The sequence below is a fragment of the Ixodes scapularis genome, unplaced genomic scaffold (assembly GCF_016920785.2).
Source record: "Ixodes scapularis isolate PalLabHiFi unplaced genomic scaffold, ASM1692078v2 PGA_scaffold4__175_contigs__length_147842914, whole genome shotgun sequence".
In the NCBI taxonomy this organism is placed as follows: domain Eukaryota; kingdom Metazoa; phylum Arthropoda; class Arachnida; order Ixodida; family Ixodidae; genus Ixodes; species Ixodes scapularis.
The window spans coordinates 134,006,397-134,033,492 of NW_024609879.1; the positions used below are offsets into that span (position 1 = coordinate 134,006,397).

Here is a 27,096-nt window from a genome sequence, read left to right on the forward strand (position 1 = left end):
AAACGTTTGGGTGTTAGTTATGGCATGTATTTTATATTATTAAAATTATTTTTTTATACGCGGTGAGTATTAGTGACGTGAAAAGGAGCTTTGAGCTGGAATGCCATTAATTAGCTTACAATTCACAGGAATAAAACGGCCCCACTCTGCAAATTCGCTACCTATGCATCATACATAAGCTTAAAACTCTCAGTTGCGCGAATGGCCATGTATACATCTGGCCTCTCGGCATATGATGACTTTCACAGATGAGTTTCCTGGATTCCTTTGACAGGTTTTACGGTGGTCCACTTTGCTTGCTTCACGGCACGAAACTCTCGAACTCGAAGACAGTTGTGAGCACTGCGCAGAGTGGTTTGACGCGTTTTGCGAAGTGCTGAAGGCATGTAGTTCCCACCAGGAACGCAAGCGATTGCACGTGCTTCTGCCACCAATCATCCTGAAGAAAACAATATTGTGTCTGGTGTCGGGTGCGACTGCCTACATGATTGATCAAACATGAAAACTGAAGCGCAAAGGTGGTGTTTGGGCAACCCCTGATCCCTACATGGGGAAAAAGGCGAATGCCAAAGACGTGGGGGTTGCAATTGAGTACTACACACGCGACGACCTCGCATGCTCTGTTCAAAGCCCCGACAAAAAGGACGTCGTCAAAGCCATGATCAACGACATGTTCAGAGGTTTATGACCCGCTCTATTAAGGAAGCTTACCAGCTGTTTAGGAAGGACCATCCCCAACCCGAACTAGGCCTCTCCAAATTTTATTCCCTACGACCAAGATGGGTAAAAAAAAAAAGTCCCGAGCACGAGGTGTGCGCATGCATATATTGCGTCAATTTTCAGTTGCTTTTAACGGCAATAACAAATGCCCCAAAGAAGACATTTACTGAAGACGACCTCAAGCGCATCTACCTCTTCTGCGCTCCACAGAACGATTGCTTTCTGCGCCGTTGCGAAAAATGCCCAAAAACGCAGAGCATCTCGCTGCAGTCGCTTCATCTCGACGAAGACCAAGAGATCTGTTTCGCGTTATGGGACGCTGGCGAACTCATCAAAAAGGTTATGGACACTTCTGCCTTCCTGCGGCAATAGGAGAGCGAAAAGTATATGAGGCATTCTTACATCCTTGACCTTGAACGAAGCCTGACACATGACACAAGAACCGCCTTACCACCCAAGGCAGTGATGTTCCACTTCGATTTTGCGGAAAAATGGACAGTACTCTTTCCAACCGAAGTGCAGAGTTTTCATTGAAAAAAAACTCAAGTGTCTCTCTCCACAAGTGTGGTTACGTCCACGCAAGGCACGCAAAGCTTTGCCGTTGTCACCGATGGTACACGAAACATGACACAGTTCACGCTCTTCTAGCCACATAGGCCATAAAAAAGTATGTTAATGTTCATTTCCCAGTCTTTTTTTAAATAATTTTTGTATCAGACGGAGCGGCGGCGCATTTCAAGAATCGCTTCCAATTCCACGAATTGTCTTGGAAGCCGCACTCTTCGGCAAGATGGATCTTTTCAGCCACTGGACACGGAGAAAGCGCTTGTGATGAAGTAGGTGGAAGAACCAACGCTCACCAAGTTGAGATCTTCGCTCAACTCAACGATTGCCACCGCTAAAGACTGTGGAAGTGCTACGTAAAAAAGTAACAAATGTCTGCATGTTCCACCTGTCTGTGGAACGGGTTCGAGAGTTTCGTGCGGTAAGGCAAGCAGAGTGGAGCACCATAAAACCTGTGAGAGGAATCCAGGCCTCTCATCTGTGGAAGTCATCATATGCCGAGAGGCCGGATGTATACATGGCCACTCGCATAACTGAGAGTTTTAAGCTTATCTATGCATAGTTAGCGAATTCGCACAGTGGGGCCGTTTTGTTCCTGTGAATTGTAAGCTAATTAATGGTATTCCAGCTCAAAGTCCATTTTCGCGTCACTAATACTCAGCCCTTATGAAAAAAAGAATTTTAATAATATAAAATACATGAAATAACTAACGCTCAAAACGTTTGGTGCTGTGCGGCAAAGCCGCTATGACGAAGACGTCGGCTCGCTCCGAGTGAAGGTTTGTCGTAGCTTTTCCCGCTTGGAGGTCATATGTTACTCAATCTTTTGCCATCACAGGTTAGTTCAAGTCACTGCAAAGTGCCAAGGGGAGTTTAAAGAAAATAAAAGAGGGAGTTTTTTTAAATATCGACGCCCAATCTTGCCACATTTTGAGAAATCAGCCGAATTTCCGCGTTGATAACAAAAATATGTTTAAGGGTGGGCATATTATATTTATATATTCGTAAAGAATATTTAAATACGCGCATTTTGATATGTTTTGTGAAGTATTATGAAAGATGGTTTATTTGCAAAAAAATTGTGAATATGTCTTTAAAACGCGTTTTTGTGCCATGTTTGATATTTTTGTTTGCATTGAAATATTTTATGGATATTTTTAATTTTTTATGTATGTGTTGTATAACCTTTGTAAAGCCTATTAAAAAAGTTATGGTGCCGTGAAAGGTTTGATAAGAAAATGACGACTGTACAAAGTAGCATCGTGAAATCTTCTCAATTTCCACGCCTTAAGCTTCTCTATTTTATATCTCAGCGAAAAAAATTGTTACGGCGTTCATATCTAGCTGAATGTTCCTCCCAAAGACATGGCTTTCATATATATTTTTAACAAAAATATCTAAAATATGACCCGGACCATCATTGCATGAATTGACGTGGAATCACCCACAGTGTCGTTTTCAACGCCTCTGCGGCCTTATTTTGCAAAATCCCTATTTCGGTTCAGCTAATGTGCTGTTTTGCTACCTTGAGCATATCTTTTATTTGCTTTGCAACATTAATTCACTACTGTACCACCAACTGTACATTCTCTTCAATTAACTTGAAATACGTGAGATATAGCATATTCCAACTAGAAAATTACAGGCAGCAATTTTTTGCGCTGCTGGATCCTTCTCTCCCTCTGCAAAGTCAAGGATTAAATTTTCCCCAGCACCTTCCTTTCCAGAGGAAGAGAATGCTACCACCAAAGCTGCTTTGTGTCCAACATTTTTTATGCCAATTTCTGATAATGTCACAGCACGGAGACTGAAAAGCATTCCTGACATCATCGCCAAGCTGTCCAAAGCAAGTGTCAATGTCAAAAGTGATACGGACAAGAAGGATAAAACTGATGGCAAAGTAACATCTCAAAAACAATTTTAGCATTGGACACTGCACAAACGTGTGTAGCCGTCAACAGCTACTCCAAAAGTGAAAAGAGGTTGCGGCTGAAAGCAAGATTAAATCTTAGCACCAAGCAACGATTCCTAACATTTGTTTTTGCCAGGTGAGAATACTTCAAGCCCATAACCACCTGCATGAAATAATATTTTTCTGTGCAGTAGGAAATACATCTATTAGCACTCCTAAGTCACTACCAATTACGATTTCCAGGATCAAGCTTATTTTACACGGCGTGCTGAAAAAAATATGTAATGTGGTTCTATAGCTGGATGCCACTAACTTGATGAGCAAGATTTTCTCCCAAACAAAATATTTCCATTGGCAACCCCATATGCCCAAAGCCTACCATAAAATAGTTTTCCGTTTCAGTAATTTTTTCTGCACTCCCTCTCGCAGTCTTCACTTATCCTCAATCAAATTCTGCAGGTCTGGGAAATAATCCTCATTGAAAGAGGGACGGGATTCCCCCTTCCTGATTTTAAACTGGGCTTTAGCACCACTTAAAACTGACAAACTGAATATATTTTGTCCAAAGTATCTCAAATACGTTTAGATAAAAAAACAACGACTACATACGACTGATACGCATACCATATAATAGACACATCCAACGTCGTGTTTGTTATAATTATGCATTTTTTCTTAATAGAGTTTCTCTCGCACCCTTGTCAAGCAGAAGGCTGGACCGTGACCTAGTTTTCTTGTACAACGTTGTGAAGGGGGGTTCGACACTGACTTGCTTTTGGGAAGTATTAATTTTCACGTTCCCTGCCGTTTTACTAGACATTTTACTATTTCTACGTTCATTCAATTTGTAGTGTGTTGCTAATGTCTCGTTTGCTGACTTCGTTCGAAAGAAGCGCGTTGTTTAGCCTTGACATATTCAGTGACATTTCCGTTTTCATAAAAAAGTTAAGACACTACACGGCAACCGTTTAGCGTGCGTACTTTCCGTGCATCTCTTCCACTGGTCAATTTTATGCTATCTTGTCTCTTGATCGGCCACGTTTGTTCGCTTGGTATTTACTTTTTTATTGTGTGTACCAAAGTGAAGACCACTGTGGTTGTTTTTGGACACATTAAATAAAGATTTATAATTATTATTATTATTAGCACCAATCGTTAACCTTAACGTTCCTTATCATATAAAGTGTGGTATTATTAATATTATTATTATTTATTAGTATTATTATTATCACTAATATTATAAACTTTCGAGCATGTACCATCCTTAAACTGAGTGCCCCTTTTCATGTTTGTGGAATTTGGCTTTTCCGAACACTACCATGCAAATGATTTCTTGCTACCTAATGCCTCTCGGAACTGTTGCTTTGATTTGGCTTCCCTGAAATAGTCATGGTAACAGGGTTTCCTTGTTTGACTTTATATTTCATGAAATATTTATCACTCCAAATCAGATGTTAACAACGTAGCTTAGTTGCAGGCTCTCTTGCTATGGCAGTATGTGAAAACCACCATTTTTAAAACAGTGGAACCTTTGTTGAATATTGCTACATCTACTGGCCGCCACTTTTGTGCCGAGTAGAAGTGGAGTAATTTATACATTTCGGTTGAGTAATTTCCAGATTTAGGAGGGAGATGGGGTACGTTAAATAATTCATGCAAGGTGCTTTTCATGTGCTTACATTGTAGTTAACCGAGATGGCTTACAACTTATATCTTTAAATAAATGTCACCACATTGTCAACGTCATCAAATAGACCAGATTGGCAGTCAACGTTTTGCTGAGAGCACTGTTGAAGAAGTGCTCTTGGGGGGCCCTGAAGAAGAGCACTTCTTCAGGACCCCCAAAAAAGCTCGCTTAGAAAAACTACTGACTGAAGCGTCTGTGAATACCAGGAGGTCCCGATATTAATAACGTTTTATTATTTAATGTTAGTGTATTAGCGTGATCTTCGGCACTTATTTAACTATAATGCAATTAAATGCAAAGGTGCAAGCGAGCTGGACAAGATTGACGGGTATCAAATGATACCCGCAGGTGACAGTGTTCTATCATTTATAACTTGGCGTTTTTCTTAAAAATAATCCTATGTGTGATATTGGGAGGAGGCTTGATACCTCGGGAGAGGAACGAGGCAGTGCACATGCGATGTTGTTTTTTTTAATGATAAGAACAGAATGTTCTTATCATTAAAAAAAAAACAAAAAAACATCGCATGTGCACTTACCAACTGGGGTATGGTAATATGCACTGACCTCTTAAGGTCTCGAAGGCTAATGTGCATCCTTCAGAGTCCTACTGGATTGACATACAACAAATATTAATCAAGTAGAAAGACAAGGCGAAAGAAGTCCTGTTTAATTGCAGAAATCAACATATTACAGTTAATCGAGAGGTTTCTTCCAGCGCAAAATGGCAAGGCCTAAAATTGTGACTATAATCAATGCCAAAATGTGGACGTCAGGGAGGTCTTTCAGTTGTCCCGCCCCCAGAGCGAGCTTCCTATATTTGTTAACAGTTTAGCGTCTCTTAAGTTTCGGGACCGCACGCGCAGTCAAAGCGCAGAGGATGGCAACGGTCCCCTGTTGGGGGCCGGTCATCCGAAAGTAACGCTCTGCCGTTCTCATCCTTTCAGTAACTATACATCGTTATAATATTCAGACATTCACAGCCCAGTGTGAAATCTTCACAGCCCAGCTTGCCTGTTTGTCGCTTCGGAAGGCCAGTAAAGCACGCGCGATACGTTGGAACGCTGAACGTGGTACCACCAAGAAGCCAGTTTTCAGAATATAGACCGTTCTACTAGGAAAAGCGGAGAGAGAAAAAATGCCCTCTCCCGCTCACCCCGCTTGTCGTTTGCTCCGCCGAGTTGGCTGAACCTAACATCCGACTGGTGCCTTAACTTGGCTTAAAATCGCATCATTTTGGAAATTTCAAGCACAGCGATGCGCGAATTTTGATATGCAAGTAATGATATAAGGCTATCCTCGATAAAAAGACTAACCGGCTCCGACTGCGCTGTTACCTGCGTGCAAATAAAGAAAAGAAACGAAAAAAAACTGTGTCCGAGTCGGTAGGTCTGTCCGGTGAAAAGTAAATCCGGTTGTTGTAGTTTTTTTTACTGTACAAAGTTCGTAATGGTGTAGGCCTTTAGCAGCAATGAGTGGAAGTCTGTAATCATAAATAAAAACGTCTTCTCCTGACGCAATAGACGCAGTGTTTGAGGGCAGTACTGCTGGCTGACTCCCTTATTGAAATAACGAAACAAAGATACGCTAGTTGATCATTTACTGAAATAATACAACAGGATGCAATAGGCTGATTTTGGAGTAGCCAAAAATATTCTAAGAACGCGAACCACTTCGCAACGGCAGCCACAAGCGAGAGTTTGATGCTCGGTATAGCCCGTCGGTATAACCCAAAGATGGAGAACGGTAACCTCCCGGTTTGTCATCTGCTAGCAAAATCGGGCGTGTGCCCTCACTCTCGTTTTACCCCACCGAACCTGTTGGACTTCCCGGATGGCTAGAGAGGGCACTGCGGTCGAGAAAAATTGCGCCGCCCTTAGAGCTCTAAATGGAATGGTCGCGGGGCATGAGCGCCCGGCTCATGCCCCGTGACCATTACCAGGCTCATGCCCCGCGCAGGAACACGAAAAGCCGAAAATACTCGCAACTTCAGCCCGTCGCTCGCCCTCTCGCGGATTACAAAGAACCAGAGGAGCGGGGACGGCGGCGGAGGCCGAGGCCGGGAATATTGGCCTTGTGTGTCGCCGTAGCCAGGTGGTTATGGTCGGCGTAATCGCGTTTCATGCAGCTTTAACCAAAATGAAAACGAGTGTGTTGATATTGAAATTGTTGCCTTGCGCTTCGAAATTTCCGAAATGGTTGTCCCTAGCCTCAATGTTGTTTTTTTTCTTCGCTATAATGCTCATTTTCTTAACGTACATCAACATCTTCGTCACCTGTGATATGCTCCTGCCCTGACGGTTTTATATTTATAGCCTAATACATTAATTTTTCCACACTCAAGAGCGTAAGCTAGCAGGGGCACGAGAAATCCTGGAGTGTCTATCCCCACCTATGGCGCCACTATAGGACTACCGCCTCGCCATCTATACAGCGTTAGAGTTGCGAATAAATGACTAACATAAAAACCTGACACTTAGTGTTCATCGCCATAGTAACCTTACATATCAACACTCTTTACGTCAGATGAAAAAGCATCATCGGCTTTCACGGCATTTACATTTCCAAGCTTGTCCTCGACACTTCTCAGCATGGATCGTTTCCTGACGAACATCAACATGACCAGAAACACAACAACCGCCATCACCACTGTCACGAAGCAGACGTACAGGAAGACCGGAGGATCGTGGTCCAAGAATGGCCCGACGAACAACGGTGGGGAAAGCGCTCCCAAACTGGACGCCACGATGACCAGTGCCATCATACCGTTGCTGATGTCCATGTAGTTTGCCGTCCAAGCGACAATGACACCGTAGATTGGTCCTTGCCCCAATCCCAGAAGCGCCGAACTCACCCAAAGTACCGTCTTGGACGAGTTGCCCCATAGGACAAAGACGGTCGCCGTACCGGCCAAGATGACGTGCGACCCTAGAAGCATCTGGAATGGCGTCACCTTGATGGCTAGCAGCGAAGAGCCCATCCGGCAGCCCGCGAAGGATAAGAAGTAAACAGCTGCTACTCGGGCCGCTGTTGACTTGGGCAGATGGAGGTCGCACTTGACCGCGTACGCTGTGATCATCTGCGCCACAGTGCACTCCTGCGCGACGTAGACGCAGAGGTACATGGACAACAAGGTCAAGAGGATCCTCTTGAAGCGGATGTCCTTCGCAGCTTCTTTCTGGTGCAACGCGTCTTTCAAAGAGCTCTGCTTTGGCGGCTTGGCATCGCTGCCGTCGATGCAGTATAGCACTATCATAGAAATTATGGGGAGGAGGTAGAAGCCACTGGCGATGCCGAAAGCGTATTGGATCGTCGATTCCATGCGACTCGAGCTCTGGGTGTCGTTAAGGATGGCGTGGTTGGCATGGCTTTGGAGGAAGGAGGTTTTGTTGAACGCGATGAGGGGTTCTGCAACAGCTTCGTAGTCCGTCGTCGGAAGCGTGGATAGAAAGGACGTTGCTATCAGGGGAGCCACCAGACAGCCGACGGCGAAGGCTAAGTGGAACGCCTGCAAGGCGGGGCTGCTGTTCTTGGTCCACATCCTGATGATCCAGACGTTGGCTCCTGCAAAACATGTCATGATATTTTTTTGCAAGAAACAATTTTAAATGATACAACTGTTGAAGAAAATGCCGTGAGAACATTAAAATATGGCAAAAGATACGTGCTGAAACATTTTGATTTTTTCATTCGGCGCTTGCGTATCACTGCTGATGTCACCTGCGGCGCGGAGACGTTGGTTGCGGAGCCGGTGCAAGAGAGCGGAATGGACGTCATTGGTGTTCTTTGCACGATTTGTTTCGGTTTGTAAGACCAGCTAGGAATCTTTTCACCCCTAATTCTCGTCATGGCTAGGCCATAAGGGAATCGAGCGAAAATATTCTGCCTACACTACGCCCCCAATGCAGAAATTGTGAAAATTAATTAATTAGTTTAGTAAATACTAGTTAATTGATTAACCAGCCTTATTCTTTCAAGTGCCTCCCCCTTCCATGGTCACCAACCCTAGGGCTAAATGAATCTTACCCCGAGGTCCCTTTTCAAAATATTCAGGATCCTCAAAAGAAAGTCCTCTATATACGAAAATATCAAGGAAATGCGACTTCACGAACATACTTCTTGTATTGCGCACGCGAAAACAATTTTTAGCTTGTCCCCAAGGGCGAAGCGAAGCGAAGACGAAAAAAATGAGATGTTTTCAAATCTCTGTAACGCGAAATTAGAGCACATCTCTTGAGGAGGAGGAAGGGAGGGTACGGAGGGGAGAGTATGCCCCTCCTCCTCCTTATCCTCCTCCTACTCCTTTCCTTCTCTCCCCTCTCCCCCCTCCTTCCATTCCCCTCCTGTCCCCGTCTCACCTACTTCTCCTCCCTCTTCTTCCTCCTCCTTTCCTCCTGCTCCTCCGCACCTTCCCCTTCTCCTCCTTTGTACCTACTCCTCCTCCTCCTCCTCCTCTATACCCTCCCCTCCTTTCACAGTTTCCCACCTAAATTCAGCTGAAAAATTGACGCCGTCACCTCAAGAGCAATTCAATTCCACGCTGTAGAGGTCACTGCTGTTCAATTGCTGTTGAGGTCACGTGATGTCAATTTTCCCGCTAAATCTAGCGGAAAAACTGAATGTGTTCATAGGATACGTGACACCAAGTCATGTGACGTCATTTTCCCTGCTAAATTTAGCGAAGACACTGAAGTATTGCTAAGGTCACGTGACATTATACATGATGGGGAAAACAGCTCAGAAAACACGGACTAAGAAGAGGAACACACACGACAGGACAATGCTGTAACACATTGTCCTGTCGTGTGTGTTCCTCTTCGTAGTCCGTGTTACAGCATTGTCCTGTCGTGTGTGTTCCTCTTCGTAGTCAGTGTTTTCTGAGCTGTTTTCCCCATCATGTATAACGTCAACCAACTGGCCCAGTTCTCTACCTTGTCACGTGACATCATTTTTACGCAAAATCTAGCAGAGAAACTGAATTTTTGTATAAGGGTTGTGACACCAAAGTTGTACGATGTCATTTTCCCCGCTAAATTTAGCTGCGAAACTGAATTGGTGTTGAGGTCACGCTACATCAGTTTTCCTGCTAAATTTAGCGCAATTACGCCGAAACCGACGGCGACGCCGACGCCGCGAAACTCGGAAACGGGCGCTTTACAGCTGCGGTCTAAAAGAAAAGCTATGTACAGTTATGTCTCGTAAATTTGTATACCGTTAATATGGACACCCGGCATTATGGACGGACTTTTTTGGGGACCGATCTTTAGCCATGCGATTCTTCCCCGCTAATATGAAAACCCGCAATCCGGACTATGAATAACTATTTTGGGAACGAATTGGGTAAATACAGGCATTTTTGTCTCGTTATTATGGACTTCAGTACATATAAGAGGTATGCACTAGCGAACATAGCTGAGAGCATGGCTGCTCATCGCGTGTTGATGGCGATCTTCCTCAAAAATGGTTGATATGTTACCACTCAGGCAAAAGCGCTTGTGTGTAAGATGAACGCACTCTAGCTAGACATGTCTCGCGAGTCTCCCATGGCTGTAATGCCTACATATCATTACAACGCACATGTTGCAGACACATCACACACGAAAACAAGAAGGACCCACAAGAATCACGTTTCTGAAGATGCTCTTGGCAATAGTTATTCGACGCTGTCTCTAAAGAACTTCTTCTAATGCGGTTACAGTATGTTACATATTTATTGTACAGCGCCCTCATTGTGCCTTGCCTTTGTTTTACTCACTTTCAACACCTGAGGGATTGCTTAAAGCAACTCCTCAGGTGCAACCCTTCAAAACCTCTTAAAGCAACCACTCAGGAAGAATGCTTACACCTCAAGGGGTTTGACATTCTTCATTTGAAATTGCATTTTTGGGGGAAGAACTCCGCTACATGATGTTTTTGCTGCTCCATCATTGGGGAGTTTTAGTAGATCGTTCGATAACAGTACGATGTATGCGCATAGGCGGCCACGGAGTATCGGGTATCGATATCGCAGTTATCGGAACGATCTGCTTAAATTCTCTATTAGCGCGTGCACCTGCTAGTACCGTCGATTGCCCGCGTATACGCTTGTTGCGAATGCATGCGTATAAAACAGAGGAAACCAAAATGCGTGGCAACAGCGCAACTCCCGACGTCGTCCTCTTTTAGAAAAAAGACAGAGCGGCAGCATTGTAGTCATCTAGTGCGTTCTGTGGCTAGCTATACACGCCAGGGATTCGGTTGGGAGTCTTTAAACGAATAGCAACATAATTCCACGACTTGTATAGTATTCAGGTCGCTGACAGAATGAGATGGACAGGACAGAGTTTTTCGAAAGTTCGGCCTTGAGCACGTGATCGTTGCCTTCCGCCATATTTTTGCAGCGCGTGCCCGCTCGAAGTTCACGAGATGCCGATGGCATCTCGCGACGCTATGCGGAGAACAAGTCGTGTGCTTCTTGAGCAGGAGTGGTGGTGACGTCAGAACGACACCGGGCTCTTATTGGCTAATTGAAAAAAGAACAACAATAGTGGGTAGACCTTAATGCTAGATGCCTTGAGGTCTAACCACTATTTTTTTTCAATCAGCCAATAGGTGACCGGCGTTTGAGCCGGAAGTTTCGTCATCCGAAGCGAGGCACCACGTGACTTCACGCTTCCGGTTCGTCTGGTACCGGTCGCGGTTCGTCCACCTGCATCAAGAGCCCTTCTAGGTGTGGTGGCCGTGCTGTATTCGCGGTGAAAATGGCTTACAGCTCCGCGGTACGTTGTTCTAACGCAAGCCATAGAGGGCGTAAGATGTTCCAGTTCCCGTGTAACAAAGCATGGAAGCAACGATGGGCCGTCGCTGTTAAGCGAGTGAAAGAGCGAGATGACCTGTGACAGACAAACGCCGGTGACCGTTTAAGCGCGGCCACTATTGTTACAGGCCAGTACAACGTGTTCTCTCTTTCTTCGGGTAGGGCCAGTGGGAAATAACTATCTCTAACAGTCTTTTGGCACCCACCAAAAGCGTCTCAATTATTCCACGAAGGGGTGACCACTGCTTGTCGTACAAGGCATCTGCGAGAACGCGGGATGCGATCTCGCAGGCAATCAGTTTATGGAACAACGTTTCATCAACATGCAGTGCCATTGCCAGGCCGTTTAATCGTTACATCGACAGTTCAGATTAACATTTTCTGTGATGAGCCGCCGCAGACTGTTCCCGGGAAGCAGCGTGGATGGCTGGCTTGCTATAATATAAATAAACAAAAGGACAGGTCAGCTTTTTGTAATATAAAGAAACACTTTAATGTTAGTGCTCATAACATTGCTTTACAGTTATGTTCTGAATGTTGTTATTACGTTTTGTACACAACAATATCGTTGTATTTTAATTTCAACATTACACTAACATTGAGAACATACCTAAAACGTTGTGTGTTTTATTTGAACGTTGCTGTAACATTTACACCTAACGCAAAACGTTCTTTCAACTTACACAACAATAAAATAGTGTTATTATAATATTTTGTGCTACCTGGGATCATCGGGTGGCACGTTTCTATACGCCTCGCAAGTGGGCTCATTTTCGTCTTCTGCGCATGAGAAAGGAAGTGGCGGTGACGTCAGAACGCCGAGCCCTGATTGGCTGATCGCGACCCCCTATTTGAGCGTCGTCTGCTCCTTTGCAACGTCGTCTGCTCGCAACGTCGTCTGCGTCTGTCTTACCTTTCCTGCGACTTTCCGAAGTCGAGCGAGCTCGACTTCGCCTTTCAGAGAGGGCAGACGAAATAACTCGAGCGGTACGTTGTTTTCGTCTTACAACTAGCAGACGCGCATCAAGGAGAGAAGTCAAAGGACTCACTAGCGAGGTGTCCCGAGGCGCCGAGGTTTGTTTGCTAAGAACCGAGAGTGAGCGTGTTAGTGTCCGCAAGTTCCCTTCCAAATACTTTTTCCCCTCCTTTTGTGTGCGGCGAGACTCCTCAGTCTTTAACGGCGTCGGCGGGTTGGCGCAGTTAACGTCGTCTCCTAGTCAAAACGATGGTTACTTTACCTTTCCTGCGTCTGTTGGAGATTCACTGCTTTTTCACCGGCGAGAGTCACCGTTGCCTCGGAAAACAAGGAGATGACAAGAGGAAGAGATTGACCTCTTAAGCTAAAATTGAGGTCAGCGATCAAAGTATAAGACGGGAAGGGTTCACAAGGGTCGCGCGGGCATATTCCATTCAGCACGCCAGCCGGTCGTGGTCAGACGGTCGCCAAGTCGGAGTGCCTGATAGGCCTGTCTGCCGAGTTCGCTTGGTCGTTGTCGGTGGAATCGTGGCCGTTGGAGCTTTTCCCGGGTGTTTGTGGAGCTACCGTTCTTGTTCGTCGTGGTCTGCTTCAAGTACTTTTTACTTTTTTCTTGCTGCTTGAAGTCGGGACGCGTGAGAAGCGCACTTAGAAAAATAAACGTCTGTTGGTCGTCGCGACCGCGACGCTGTCGGCCATGCTGATTTGATCGTAAGAAGTGCGTAAGACAGCTTCGGAGCTGTCGAAGGATTTCGTCGTAACCTGCGCAAAACTTACGAAAATTTCGTTTCGTGAATACGAATTCGTTCTTAAGTTTTGTCTTACGCACATTTTTGGCGTAAGATACTTTTGTGAATCTGGCCTCTACACTTCCGAAAGTCGCAGGAAAGGTAAGACAGACGCAGACGACGTTGCGAGCAGACGACGCTCAGATAGGAGGTCGCGATCAGCCAATCAGGGCTCGGCATTCTGACGTCACCGCTACCCCCTGCGCAAGAAGCAGACGAACTTGCCCTCCGCATAAAGAGTGTCCTCGTGCTCTGAGAGGAGCTTTCAAATAGCCATGACTTTAAGTTATTGCTTACACGACGCCTGCAGCAAGACCCACTTGACAACATTTTTGGAGCTATATGGCAAAGTCAGGGCTGCAATACAAACCCAACAAAGGTGTATCAGTTCACCACAGGATTGAAACAGATAGGGATAAAGGAACTGTTCAAACTGTCGAGAAATGGGAACGTAGAGGATGACAAGGCTGACCGGAACCAGAACTAGATTGTGTTTAATGCCGCCCGCTAGGAGCGCTAGCTCTCACTCGTCTATCTGGGCCGCTGGGGCCTATGGCAGTGTCCGCTCTTTACCTTGTGTAGTGTATATCACTCTATGCTTGTGCGTGATTTTTTGACGTATCAAAATCATTTGATATAGTTTTTCACTCCATTTTGCTCAACAAACTTTGAGCTATAGGTTTCCGTAGTCCTTTTTTTTTGTTACTATTAAAAAGATTCTTATCTGAGCGCTTACAATTAATTTTGGTGAACGGTGTGCATAACTCTAAAGCAAATTAAAAATCTGGTGTCCAACAGGGATCTGTCCTTTCACCAATATTGTTAAATACCTATTCCACTGATATGTTTACTGCAGTTTTCGACTGTATTCTTTACCAATACGCTGATGACACTGTTACTGACACGTCACCTCTCCTGCTTAACATCAATACAGATACTCCAATATAACGTCCTTCAAATCAACTAATGGTATGGATTAATCGTAATACAATTAATATCAATATCTCTAAAACCAAACTCGTCTGCTTTCACAATCTACTAAAAGTTGTTCCTTTAAATATTCGTTTTTCCTTACACAGATCAGAATGTATCATGTGCCACTGGCATGAAATTACTTATTCATATACGTTAAATTACCTTGGAATACTCTTCAATTCATACCTATAATGGAACTCTAATCTCACAAAAATATGTTAAAAACTAAGGAGTGTTTCCTGCTTACTCTATCGTACCAAAACATTTATGGCTCTTTGTGTTCGCAAGCGTATTGCTTATTTTTTAGCCCTCAGCAACTTACGCTATGGTATAACTATTTTTGGCCAATGCTCGAGCTTATGCGAAACAAAGGTGAACAGCGTCTTGTAGGGAATACCTAGAAATGTATGCTATAACGTAACGTCCTCTAATCTAATTTTTTTTCCAAATGCTCTTAATGCCCGATTTTCAATCTTTGCTCTTGGAGACAGTTGTACACAAGCACAACTTGAATGATGAATTTGAGTATCTTCGCTCTTCTCACGGCAGTTGCGCAAGGTAACACGATACCTCGTTCCGAGTTCCTACAATGGGTATGGTAAAAACATGCGTTCATTTTATGTTTCGCGTATATTTAATTCTTTACTGCCCCCCTTTTCAGACACATCATATCCAAAAAGAAGTTTAGAAAAGCACTACGTACGCCATGTCTATTGGTATGCCGAAGATACATCCACATTTGTTGACCTTGAAAAGGAGGGGTGGGAAAAGAGGGGAAGAGTTTTATTTTTAGTAAGTAAACCTTTTAAAACTTGGATTGAGCGCGTTGGTAATAAATTCAAAATTATACGAAAGAGTCAGACGAAGAGGACGGACAGGATAAACATCTTTCAAAACGAAAGATGTTTGTCCTGTCCGTCCTCTTCGTCTGACTCTTTCGTATATTTTAAACCTTTTTTTTTCCTCCGAGTCATTTTATTATTACTTTAGACGCTAATTCAAATGTCAGAGCTGTTATGCATCTTGGAGTTTTCTAATGTTATACAACATGCGTGCTTGACAAGAGCTTCAGGTTTGTGTGTGTGTGACATTCGTGTGACACTCGCGTGACATTCGTGACCATATTTGTTTTCGTCATTGTTTTTTTTTTATTGTGAGAACTAAAGTCGTTTTTCCTGAAGTCCTCCGGTGTATTTTTTTTTTCATTATTTTTCTGAGATCATTTTGTCACCAGTGCTACTTAGATACAGTCACGCAAGCTCTTGCTGGCTTTGACGAACCGGCCTTGCATCATCATTGCATTCATTTTGTATACATAAATGTATTATCATTATTACGATTATCGTTATTAAAAACCTAATTTCTTCTGAGGTACCGTCGCAATTTACAAATTAAGAACACCTTCTTTTTTATTCAAATTTTTTTTTTTTTAGCGGGGGCTATTTTGTGTTTACCCGGTGGTGAGCGTCGAAGTTGTTTCTGCTGTATACTACTCTGTTATGTACAATATATGTTTGTAATAAAATAGGAACTTTCGTGGTCCTAGTCGAACATGCCAAAGCAAACCGGACCTTCCGCGTATTGGCGCACCTCTGAGACATTCGCTCTGTTTATTAGGAAGCGATGTCGCCTAGGCTAGTACGGGGGAGCGAAGTTCGATCTCCAGAAATTGTACTCCGGGATCTTGTTGTCGTTGGGCGCAACGGATAAGCAGTCTCGGCCCTTAATGCTTGACTTATCCTCTCATGGGCGTCGGCAAGGAGATGCAAAGCGGGCACATGTTTACCCAAGGCAGATTGCATCCACCCCTGGGCGAGTAAACGGGGTTATCTCAGCTTTGCTTAAAAAAATAATGAACCGAATTGGATAAAACAATCAATGCATTTTCTTTTTAAATGCTTTACACAAAAAGGGGCTCGCCTTATAATTTTACATTATTAATAAAGAACAAACATAATAAAGGAATGGAAAGAAAGGTACAACCCCCCGCCTTTTTCTTTTAATCGTGTGAGCTTTTCTCCGCCTTCCGCAAGTAACGGGACACTTCGGTGGCGGTAACCACGTGACCTCGTGTTGCCGAGACGATGCACAACACAGCGAACTGAGGGCAGTGGTGAACGTCCCTCTTTGAGGAGGTTGGCGGGGGGAGGGGATTGGGAGTTGGAAGAACGGGAGTCTTCTTTTGGAGAATCCAGTTCCGCAAAACCACGTATGAACCAAGTCGTCAGCGCAAGTTACAAGTGTAGAATAACCGAGTTCTGTCTTGTTAGCATTTGCAGATATACGTTGAAAATTAACTCCCGAGCGTGTTTTATCAAGATCGGAGAAACCCCAAGTGGAAGATGTCCTTAACTGTCGAAAATTCATGCTTTTCGGAGAGAAATGTCTAACTTCAACATTACTTCTTGTTGATGGGTAACACAGGTCAGTCCGAACTGGCCTGGAGGCTGCTTGATTCCTCGGGCATTACGCTCTTTGTGCTTTTTTTTTTTTATCTTAATCAGTACAGAGACGATTCGCAAGTGTTCGGCTCACCCTTATCTTCCCTGGAGTTTGGAGAGTCCTACGCCTGTGTACCTTCAACATGAGCCCCCAATAATATCGGGCTATTGTTAAAATGTGGTCATCATTACAAGGGATCGTGTTTCTGCTTGTGGTCCTAAAGGAACAGGAGTTCACGGATAGTTTGATGTCAGGATACACCGGACGTGTTTTAAAGACAATCAAAGACATACCCAACGAGTTCATACTCGCTTTTGAGTCGGGAAAAGAGTTTATGGACGTTTTCGTACCCACAAATTGCCTCAAGGACAACACTGCGCTTTTCAAGGCTTTCCTGAACTACCGAGAAAAACCAATCACGTTATGGACTGACGGCAGGATGCACTCACGTTTTTGCATGAATGATATGTGCTACACAATCAGGAAGTCCTTTTTTAAGATAGTTTACTTTATATGCGGCAAATTCGATATTGATCACCTGCGACGTAGCCTGAAGATAAATTACTTTATGTCTGCTCTTATGGTAGCGGAATATGCAAAACATTTGTCGGAAGATAACGGTAATCTTTTTCCTGTGCCGCTTCGGCCACCGTACATTAGAGCCAGCGGTAGGTACGTAATGAGCTTCGACAACGGCAGTCTCTTCTTGACTAGCGAGTTCGAAAGGAAACTAATCGAGCAACAAACTCTTACGGGGGATCTGTTCTTAGAACGGCCACGAACGCTGAATGGGAGTTTTATACACCTCATATGTATGGACACTTACGCCTGCCAGCATTCAAGCTTCAACGTTACATTAATGCTGTTGAAGCACCGCAACGCTTCGGTTAGTGTTGATCGTAATATGCCACTTCCTGAGCTCTACTCCAGCAGAGTTATAAACAGTTTAATCTACCGTGCACATAAAGACAGGGACGCCATATTTGACGTTCTTTATCATTTCGGATCGGCCGGTTTGTCATTTTATGTTCTTAAACGTGATCCGGTTCCCAAGGAGAGAATATTTATCTTGCCATTTTCATGGGAGGTAGGGGTAGCACTTATCGCGTCCTGTGTGTTACTCGTCTTGACGTATGCCCTAATTATGAAGGTTATGCTGAAAAGGAATGGGAATATTTTCCTCTTGGTATTTTACATGGTGGCGGCATTCTTTCAGCAGAGCACTCAGCTCCACAAAAGCCTGTTGAGCAGCTCTCCGTCCCGGTTGCTGTACGCGATAATGGCCTTAACGTTTGTCATAATGTCGACAGCTTTCAAAGGCCGTCTGACTTCACTTCTGAACAACCTTCCGCTCGATGGAGAAGCCACCCAGTTCGTGTCGTTTGCGCATATTGTTGGAAAGGGATATCGGATATGCATCCTCGAAAACCCGGGACTTTTCGATACTCGTAAACCACTAACCGTCTTTGAGCAAAATGGCTCATTAGAGGTTCAAAGTAAATCCTGCCAAACTTCGAATTCGGCTCTACACACACCTCGGTGGATTGAAATCTCCGCTGACGGAAGGGACACCTTTTTCACCTACAACTCGCGAACAGGTCCCAGCGAGGCATTGAGGCGAGAGCTTCTCGGAAGAGGGTACGTCGAGACCGAAGACGGCATCTGGCCGTACCCCGTAGGTCCAGAAATGAGGCTATCCTCGGTATACCGACAAGACTTCGGTGAAACATTGAGTCGGGCGATTGAGGCGGGCCTATACGAAAGGTATGCTGCCCTTGCGGAGTACAAGAGCGGATTCTTTCGCGAGAATAGTTTGGAGCACGCCCAAGAACTGGTTCTGAACTTCGGCGATCTGAGACAGTTTTTTTTGGCTTGGTTTGTGGGCATGTCTTTTTCAGCTCTTGTATTAATTGTTGAGGTGATTTAATTTCATGTGAGATGTCGAAATCGCTCAGGTAACTTGAAGGTCATTCCTAAACAGCGTGCACAACATCGTATACGAACCACGCGCCTTAAAAAAAGGATCCACGTCACGATCGAAAAAAAAGAAAGACGACAGGAAAACATGTAAGTATGTTGAATCAGGTGGCGTTTATATTTGGGACAGATTATGGAAGTTCGATGCTAAAAACATATTAATTTGAGCAGTAGCTTTTTTGTATTTATTTTTTAAATATTTGCAAAGCTATGCAATTTATTTACGTATCGATACTGCTATTACCTTATCGATAGTGTATGTGTGTCTATTTCGTATTTCCAAATTATTTTATAATTTTTATAAATTTAATGTATACGCAATAACGCGCAACATGAAATATCGCCGTATAAAAATTTTGAACGGCGATTCTTTTGACAGAACTATTTACTGATCCGGTAAGGGCTGCGCTAAAGTGTTTTTACATTAAATGTTTTTTCAGACTTGTGTTGATTTAGGTTATATTGATAAGCTTCCTTTCTTTTTCATTCAAAGCTGATTTTCAATAAGAATATTCTGTAAATCTTACTTATTTGCATTCCAAACGTATGTTCTATTAGGGTACACTCTCAACCCTCCATTACTCCATCCAAAGATGATGTTTAATTAGAGTTTATTCAAAATTTTTATTTTCATGTTTAAAGCTCATGTTTTGTTGTAGCATGCTGTCAACCCTTTTTTTATTCCTTAAAAGTTTATGTTCAATTGGAGTATTCTGTCAAACTTCCATTTGTTTATTCAGTGCTGATGTTCACTTAGAGGATATTGTCAGTTTTCACTTTTGTCATTTAGAGCTGATGTTTAATTAGGGTATGCAGTCAACCTTTTTCAAATCTTATTTTGAATATTAGAGTGTACTTCCTACTGACGTGTATGCTGCGAAACTAATTTTATAGAAAAAAGTAAAATGAAGGAATAGGTGTAGGATACGTTCGACAAAGTTTAAATACCCCTCACGACACAAAATTTTAAATCTCAATAAAAGGTGAAGTTTATTAGGTTTATATTCTTTATTAAAAACAGTACCAGTCATAGTTTCTTTTTGTTTAGAAATTATTCTTACTCTGTACCCTAATTTATGTGGTCAAGCCCTTGTGGAAGTTGGTCTTGCAATGTTTCAAAATTAAATAAACTGTACTAAGCGATGATAACCTTTCCAGGATTGTAGAATTGTTATAAACGTATGAGTGTTAAATACATCTGAAGCGCTGGACATATTTTCTGCACTAGTTGTCTTTCTGTATAACATGTGTTTTTACTCAGAACAGGGATGTTCTTCTCAGTTGAAGATTTAATACAAGTACTAAGACCTTTCCCTAACTGTCCTATGACTCTCAGCTTTTTTTTTGTTGGCAACATTGATCTTACTATTTGCACATATCTACCATATATACGGAAACTGTGTTGGAGCAATTTATGCAACACGCGTGATGACCATGTACTTCATGAATGAAGGAAACTTTCCGACACCCTCTCTTTTTGTGTGCACTGGGTATTTGCTCGTGCAGTTTGCTGGTTTATGGCACGTTTGAGAGTAAAGGCCCGTTCACACGATGCATTTTTCTCGCGCATCTAGTGTCGCGAAATGTAGTGTCGCCAAATGTAGTTTCGCGAAATGGTTGCGCTGTCTGAACGAGTCCGAAAAGGACGCGCGCATCTAAAAAAAGTTGCGCGCACACCTCGCTTCTGGAGCGAGCTTTTGCTGAAACTTTGCCGAGTCCTGTCAATCACTCTGAGGGCGCCGCCAATGGCCGCTCAGAAACGCTCTCACGTGGCCTTTGAGGGGGGAGCGAGCTGTTTGAGAAGACCACTTCACTGCCGGTGTTGTAGCGGAGCCAAATCCGAACAAAACCGAAACCACGAACGATGGATACTGCCGGCACTTCCGCAAGCACGTCAAGCACGACTGAAGGAAAGTGAGTAGCATATCGGAAAAAATCCAGCGATGGACGAAGACAATTAGCGGGAGTTGGCGAGATTAGAATAGTGCTCACAGCGTTGTTGTCGCGACGATACCGCTGGATAAGAGACCATCGAGTAAACTGAAACCAAGTTTGCTTTGTTTACAAGCGAACGTGAAACCATGTGCGCTCTCTGAAACAGTTGGCGCAGTAAACTCGGGGCAGACATGGGCGCCGAGAAGTAACCAGATTGGGCACGTAGCGTTTCTATGAATACCATGTGCATTGATAGGAGATTTGGCAATGAATTGGCTGTGTACGGGCTCGGCGCCGGCACATGTCCTGCACGTACAGGTTGCCGCCTCAATCGGCTTAGCGCACACGCGAGATCGCTCCAAGTAGTGCAGTATGTGAGAAAAAAAAATTAAAGTGAATTGACTGCATAAAATGCGCAAAGCAGGTCCCCAGATAAATAGCGATCTGATTCGGAGCTCACTCAAAACGGTGCGTCGGTGTGTGTTGTTGTTGCACGCGAAGCGGTACGTGTGAACGAGCACATTTCGCGAAACGTGAGTGTCGCGAAACTGTTGCGCGCCTAAAAGATGCATCGTGTAAACAGACCTTAAGGCTCACTTATGAAACGCCTTGAAGTTTGATGTGTCTTTGCTCTGTTAAAAGTCGACACGGAACTTGTGTAAATTCAATGATTGTATCTGTGGAATATCAAAATCTCTGTATACAAAAATGTATGTCAATAAATGAAGTGTTTCTGTGTTGAACATATTTATTATGTTTCTGTCTTTCGCCGTTATTCACTCGCATCAGTTACTGATACTGATGACTTTTTCTACCTCTCGTTCTGCGATTTTAACAGTAATATTATTTACTAGCTTATTCCACGCATGCCTCCTTTTTCATATGTGTCAAGAAAAGTTTAATCACCGTAGTGTCCACGACTGTGATGTTGATGAACGAGTTCAAAAGTGATCCCGATTCACCCCCAAGTAACTCTGTTCATAAATATTAACATGATATCTCTCTGGGAGTATGCTAACTTTACCATTATCATGTAAGGGCTGACTTGGCTCAAATCTCATACACAATTTTACAAGTTCACAATAGAATCTCTACAGTAATATATCCGCACTCCTGTAGTGGGATGGACATAAGCTAGTTAATTTGGATCAATAGGAACAACAGCTTGGAGACCGATCACGTTACCAAACATAAGATGAAAAAAACAAAACAAAAAAAAACTGGCCGATCCGCAATAATCAAGATCGTCAAAAAGGCTCTTTCTATTTCTAGCTTCACGATTATATAAACTACTTGCATGTAATTAAATACATCTTAACAAAAAAAGAAAAAAAATACGAGCCGTAACATAGAATGTTAACGGAGTTGCAGAGCGTTAACAGCTTTAATGTAATGTTGAAGCTCGGGTATTGGCAGGCGTAAGTACTTGCACATGCGAGGTGTATAAAGCTCCGATCCAGCGTCCGTTGCCGTTGTAACAATATACACCTCCGTCAAGGTTTCATGTTCAATTAGCTTCCTTTCGAACTCGCTATTCTTTCACCCCTCACTTATCGTAATTGTTACCGTTCGCGGACTTTGTGAAACCACATCGTCTGTCACTTGCATGCGTCACTCGCCAGTGAACTGTGAGCATATCACTTCTTTACATGCCCACAATTCACGGTCGCGTGGCATGCCACTTTCTCGCCGACCGAGTGTTCAGGCCAGAAGACCGCTGCTTCCCGGCGGAGCAAAGCCCCGCCTGGTGCCCTTCATCTGGTTGCTCGGCGGCGACGAGCCTACAAACTGCAAGATCAACCCACAAGCAGCCGCGGCCAGGACAAACAAAATACATAGCATCGCCACCCCCAAGATTACTCCCTTACAGCGGTGACGTTGCCGGCTTGTTTCTCGCGGCTTCTGAATTTCAACTTCCGCTGTCTCGGCCGTTTTATTGGCGGATTGGAATATTTATTGCCTAGTGTTTGTGGGTAACAAACACTAGGCTGCGAAGTAACATGCACAAATGTTAATTCACAGTCAAGACACTGGAGTTGGATCTGAGAATATTCATTATAGTATGTTGCAAAATCTCTGCTCTTTCCCCAAACGCAACCTACTTCTTTTTTTTTTTTTTTTTTTTTATAATCGCACTTGTGAGAAAAGGCATTTTCCAACTGATTGGAAAACATGCACAGTTATTCATACTTTGAAGCCGGGAAAAAACCTAAATGACCCAGGCAGCTATCGCGCAATCGCCCTGAGGAGATGAGTATAAAACGCTTGAAAAATGATTAATATAGGCTTAATAGATCGATCTCACTAAGCTTTCGGCGCATGCGTGACGCCGCCATAACTTTCGTTCACAGGATGCAGACGGCCGTGCATGCAAGGAGGGCTTGCTTGTGCCATCTCGTGCTCCACACGCGCAGAGCTCCAGCGTAGTTGCCGCACGTGCAGGAAAACTAATGTTCCCTCGATGCATTGCGGCAGCGGTGGCGTAGTAAAGCTGGCTGGTGAGATCGGTCTATTCGGCTCATTAAAACAAGAAATTTGATATCTATGTCAGTTCTTCGGGATTCGGACCCGAGGTGGAGAGCCGCGGCTGCTGCCAGTCGCTGGTGGATTTCACGACAGCTTGGATGTTGTGGGGCGCTGCATCAAGGAGCTTGTCAGCTAGTTAGGCAAGATCGTCGATGCAAATATTGCCAGAAGTGGTTAAAATCATGCGCACATTAGAGAGCAACCGCTGCAGAAAAAGTTGACGTAAGATCGAAGTGTCCATGGCCGAGGCCTGGCTTCCCAGAAGTTGTTTCATACGACGAAGGAGTTGAGAAGGTTTTCTGTCGCCGAGTTCCTCAATGGTGAGTAGCTGCTGCAGCCGACGCTGCTCTGAAGCGATTGTTCGACGGATCAACTCATTCTTTAGGTGGTCATAGGGATCTTGGGTGGGGGAGAAATTACTATGTCACGCACCTCCGAGGCCTCGGTTGAAGACTGTGACGTGACAACTTCTCAAAATTTCGTCGTCTGAGAAGTGATGTTCTGGCGAGCGCACTCTTGTTCGATCTGAGCAAACCAAAGTTCCGGGTCCGCCGGCCGGGAGCCGTCGGGTGAGTGAAGCGAGTTGTTGAGTTAAGCGACGGGTTAACTCGTCCTGGTGTTGGTCTTCGTCAGCTTCAGCCATGTCGTACGGTGTGGTCTCCAAGACCTCAGACGCCCACGGAGTTTTGAGACATGATAAGTGGAGGTCAGGATACTGGAGCGGGGCGGTCTGACGGTGCTGCAGGCGTAGTAGATCACGTCCGGGTCACCATATGAGGGGTAAGCCTTTACCCCTCATTTTATTTACATATATACATCTACCAAAGGCTGCCGAGGGTCCACGGTGAATCGATCGAAAAGGCTCTCCCACGAGCTGTGTTTCGTCAAGCTTCTGCTTCTTCTTTCTCGGTGTCCGATGTTCCTACAGCTCCATCGCGTGTGGTTTCTGACTGAAAGATTTCACGCTGGATCACATTGTCAGCCTGGAGACCGAAATTAGGAATGCGTTGGTGAATTATGGAACATGTTACAATTTTAATGCGAAAGCATTATCTTTCCCATGGAGCGAACCTACGTCATTAGCTTTGAAGCCGCGCCAGAAGGCTCCTTCCCCTGTCTCCATGTCGTCTGTGACCGAAATCTGAGGCATAGGCTCCCATAGGCTGGCACGCGTCTTCAAGGAACGAGGCTCCCATTGGCTCTCGTGCAGCGGTGCGGCTGTGCGGGCGGGTGTAGCCCGAAACAACCCATTCCCGTCTGAACCTGTCCCATCTCGACCCATTCCTGAATCGACCTTTCCGTTTGAGCCCATCCCGTTTCCACCAATTCTCGAAACGACCTTCCCAGTCGAACCCGTCCCTTTTCGTCCAATTCCCGAAACACCCTTCTCATTTGAACCCGTCCGGTTTCAACCGATAGTCGAAAGACCCTTTGCGTTTGAACCCGTCCCTTTTCAACTCATTTGTATAAGACCCTGCGCATCACAACCTCCTCGCGAAAAGTCTAATCGTTCTAACACTGGTCTGCGCACCTTTTCTGCTTAAGAATCTATGTTCTGAAACATTATTTCATGTTGTTGTTTTCTAAATATATGCACCTCTTTGAAGCAAGCTTCGAGGTAATGTATTATTCTTACTTTAACCCCCTAAAGCGTATTTGCTTTTTTTTTTTATTTCAAGATGATCCCCATAACGCGCACCCCCGAAACGGTCCACGTACACTCTGCGACACCGTTACTGCAAAGGCGACCTTGTCGCTTTTTTAAATTTTACTTCGAAATGGTATTAGCAAGCATCAAACTTTTTGGTTTAGAGTACTGGCTCAGATGAGCACTTCTAAAGACAGTAATAGTTTGTATGGCAGCCTTTTAATTCTATGAGATAAACAGCTAGATTGCGGATCGCTTGTTTGCGCTACGTTCAATAATGAAGTCTTGCGTACACAAGTACATTGGGTAAGCTAAAAATAGCGTCGCCATCGTGCCGCTATTTAAAGTAGCCGAAGTGCTTGCGTACGTTATTCTAAAGCGTCATATTAGTGAGTTCGATATCTTAGCAAGCGATATGTCAGACAGGGTGACAGGCATATATTATTCCGACTTTATTTTTTTTTTTACGATTTCAAACATTGAACACTCGCGCACACAGGAAAATATCATAGATCAGAAAATGCCTTCGCCTTGTTGAGAAAGTTGAACAGGTAAATCGTGCCATCGGAAAGGCGACATTCCAGTTCTGATAGTTTATGGTCCTTGCTGCCCCACTTGAGCCCCCTGGTCCGCACGGCACCACTCTTTGCAAACTGCTGCAAAGATACCTTTGCCAAAGCATCATCCCGTTTGATCAAATGAATGAAGCTGTAAATGTTCGGGTGAGCCCTCCCTGACGCCGTGTTTGTTTTACGGTGCCAGGTCTCCAAAGTTGTTTCAGGAGAGGGAGAAGGGAGGTCACCAAGGAAAACAGACATTGGACACTTGAACCTAATCAACTGTTAACGAACAATACAAACAAACCGACCTAACTGATAACAAACGATGGCCGAAACGGGAAGGTTGTTTCGGGATAGGGCGACATGGGAAAGGATGAAACGAGAAGGTCGTTTTGAGCCGGGTCGAAACGGGAAGGTACAAACGAAAAGGTTGAAATGGGAATGGGTCGAAACGGGAGCCACCCGTGCGGGCCGGGGCGAGGCTAGTAGTGTGTCGAACGGCCGCCAGGGGGCTACGACATCCCGAGAGGCTTTCCCCTCCTCCTGCTGGGTGCGCCCGCTCCGCCAGCGGACGGTGGCGTCCCGGAGAATCCGGGCATACCCCCCCCCCCCCCCTCTTCTCTCACCTCACCCCAGCCCCCCAGCCCCCCCCCCCCCCCCCCCCCACACACACACACACTATGAAAAGGCAGGCGACGGCGCGCGATGAAGAAGAGTGGAAGAACGACATTCATGCTTTCGCATCCACAACTCGTAAGAAGTAGCTTAATCGTATGTGGTGGAACATCCGTATGTTTATCAAGAGCTTCCTAGCAGAACGCACATTAAGGGTTAAGCTGCGATCGGGCTATTCACAAAGCCATATTCAAGAAATAGGCGTACACCAATGTAGCAACCTAAGTGTCACACCGTTTTTGATCATATGTAACTCGATTACCATACAGCTGCTCCAACCGGTCATAAGCAGCCTTTATGTTGACGACCTCCAAGTATCATCTGCAAGCAGCAAGCTTTGCTCAGTTGAAAGACTTCTTCAGATTTTTCTGAATAGGCTCTCCATGGGGTGAAAAGAAAATGGTTTCAGGGTTTTTACAGCTAAGACTGCTGTTATACATTTTACTCGACGCAAGGATCTTTTACACAACTCAGAAGGTTCCAAGGCATAACCTTTGAGCGAAATCTAACTCTGGGACGCCACATTATAGACCTGCGCACCCCAAGAAAAGTAACATTGGGAAATCCCTAGCAGGCAAACTACGGGGGGCTGATGAAACCTCCATGCTTCGTATCTATCCTTCTACCATATGGTCCACGCTCGACTATGGGTATATATATATATATATATTGTACTCTTCCGCGAGAATCAGTACACTCAAAATTCTGGACACAGTGCACCGTGCGTACCTTAGGTCATGCACAGGGGCTTTCCGAACTTCAGCGGTAGAAAGCCTTTATATTATTACAAATGAGCCAATCCTGTAAATTCGAACAGAACGACTGCCCCTCACTACTTTCTTTGGCAAGGATCTCCATTAGGTCACATGTTTTATGACACTGTATTCGACCGACGATTTACAACAACTGTTGCACA

General features: G+C 44.5%; 1 protein-coding gene across 1 annotated transcript; it reads right to left on the reverse strand.

The window, feature by feature from the left end:
- Nucleotides 1-7,382: 7,382 nt before the first annotated feature.
- Nucleotides 7,383-8,462, reverse strand: LOC120847013 (sodium-dependent glucose transporter 1A-like). Its single transcript, XM_040218955.1, has one exon. The coding sequence runs from the start codon at nt 8,460-8,462 to the stop codon at nt 7,383-7,385; it is 1,080 nt and encodes a 359-aa protein (XP_040074889.1).
- Between the last annotated feature and the right edge of the window lie 18,634 nt (nt 8,463-27,096).

Excerpts from the sequence above, each read along its gene's own strand:
- LOC120847013 (XM_040218955.1), bottom strand. The coding sequence starts at position 8,462 with ATGACATGTTTTGCAGGAGCCAACGTCTGGATCATCAGGATGTGGACC.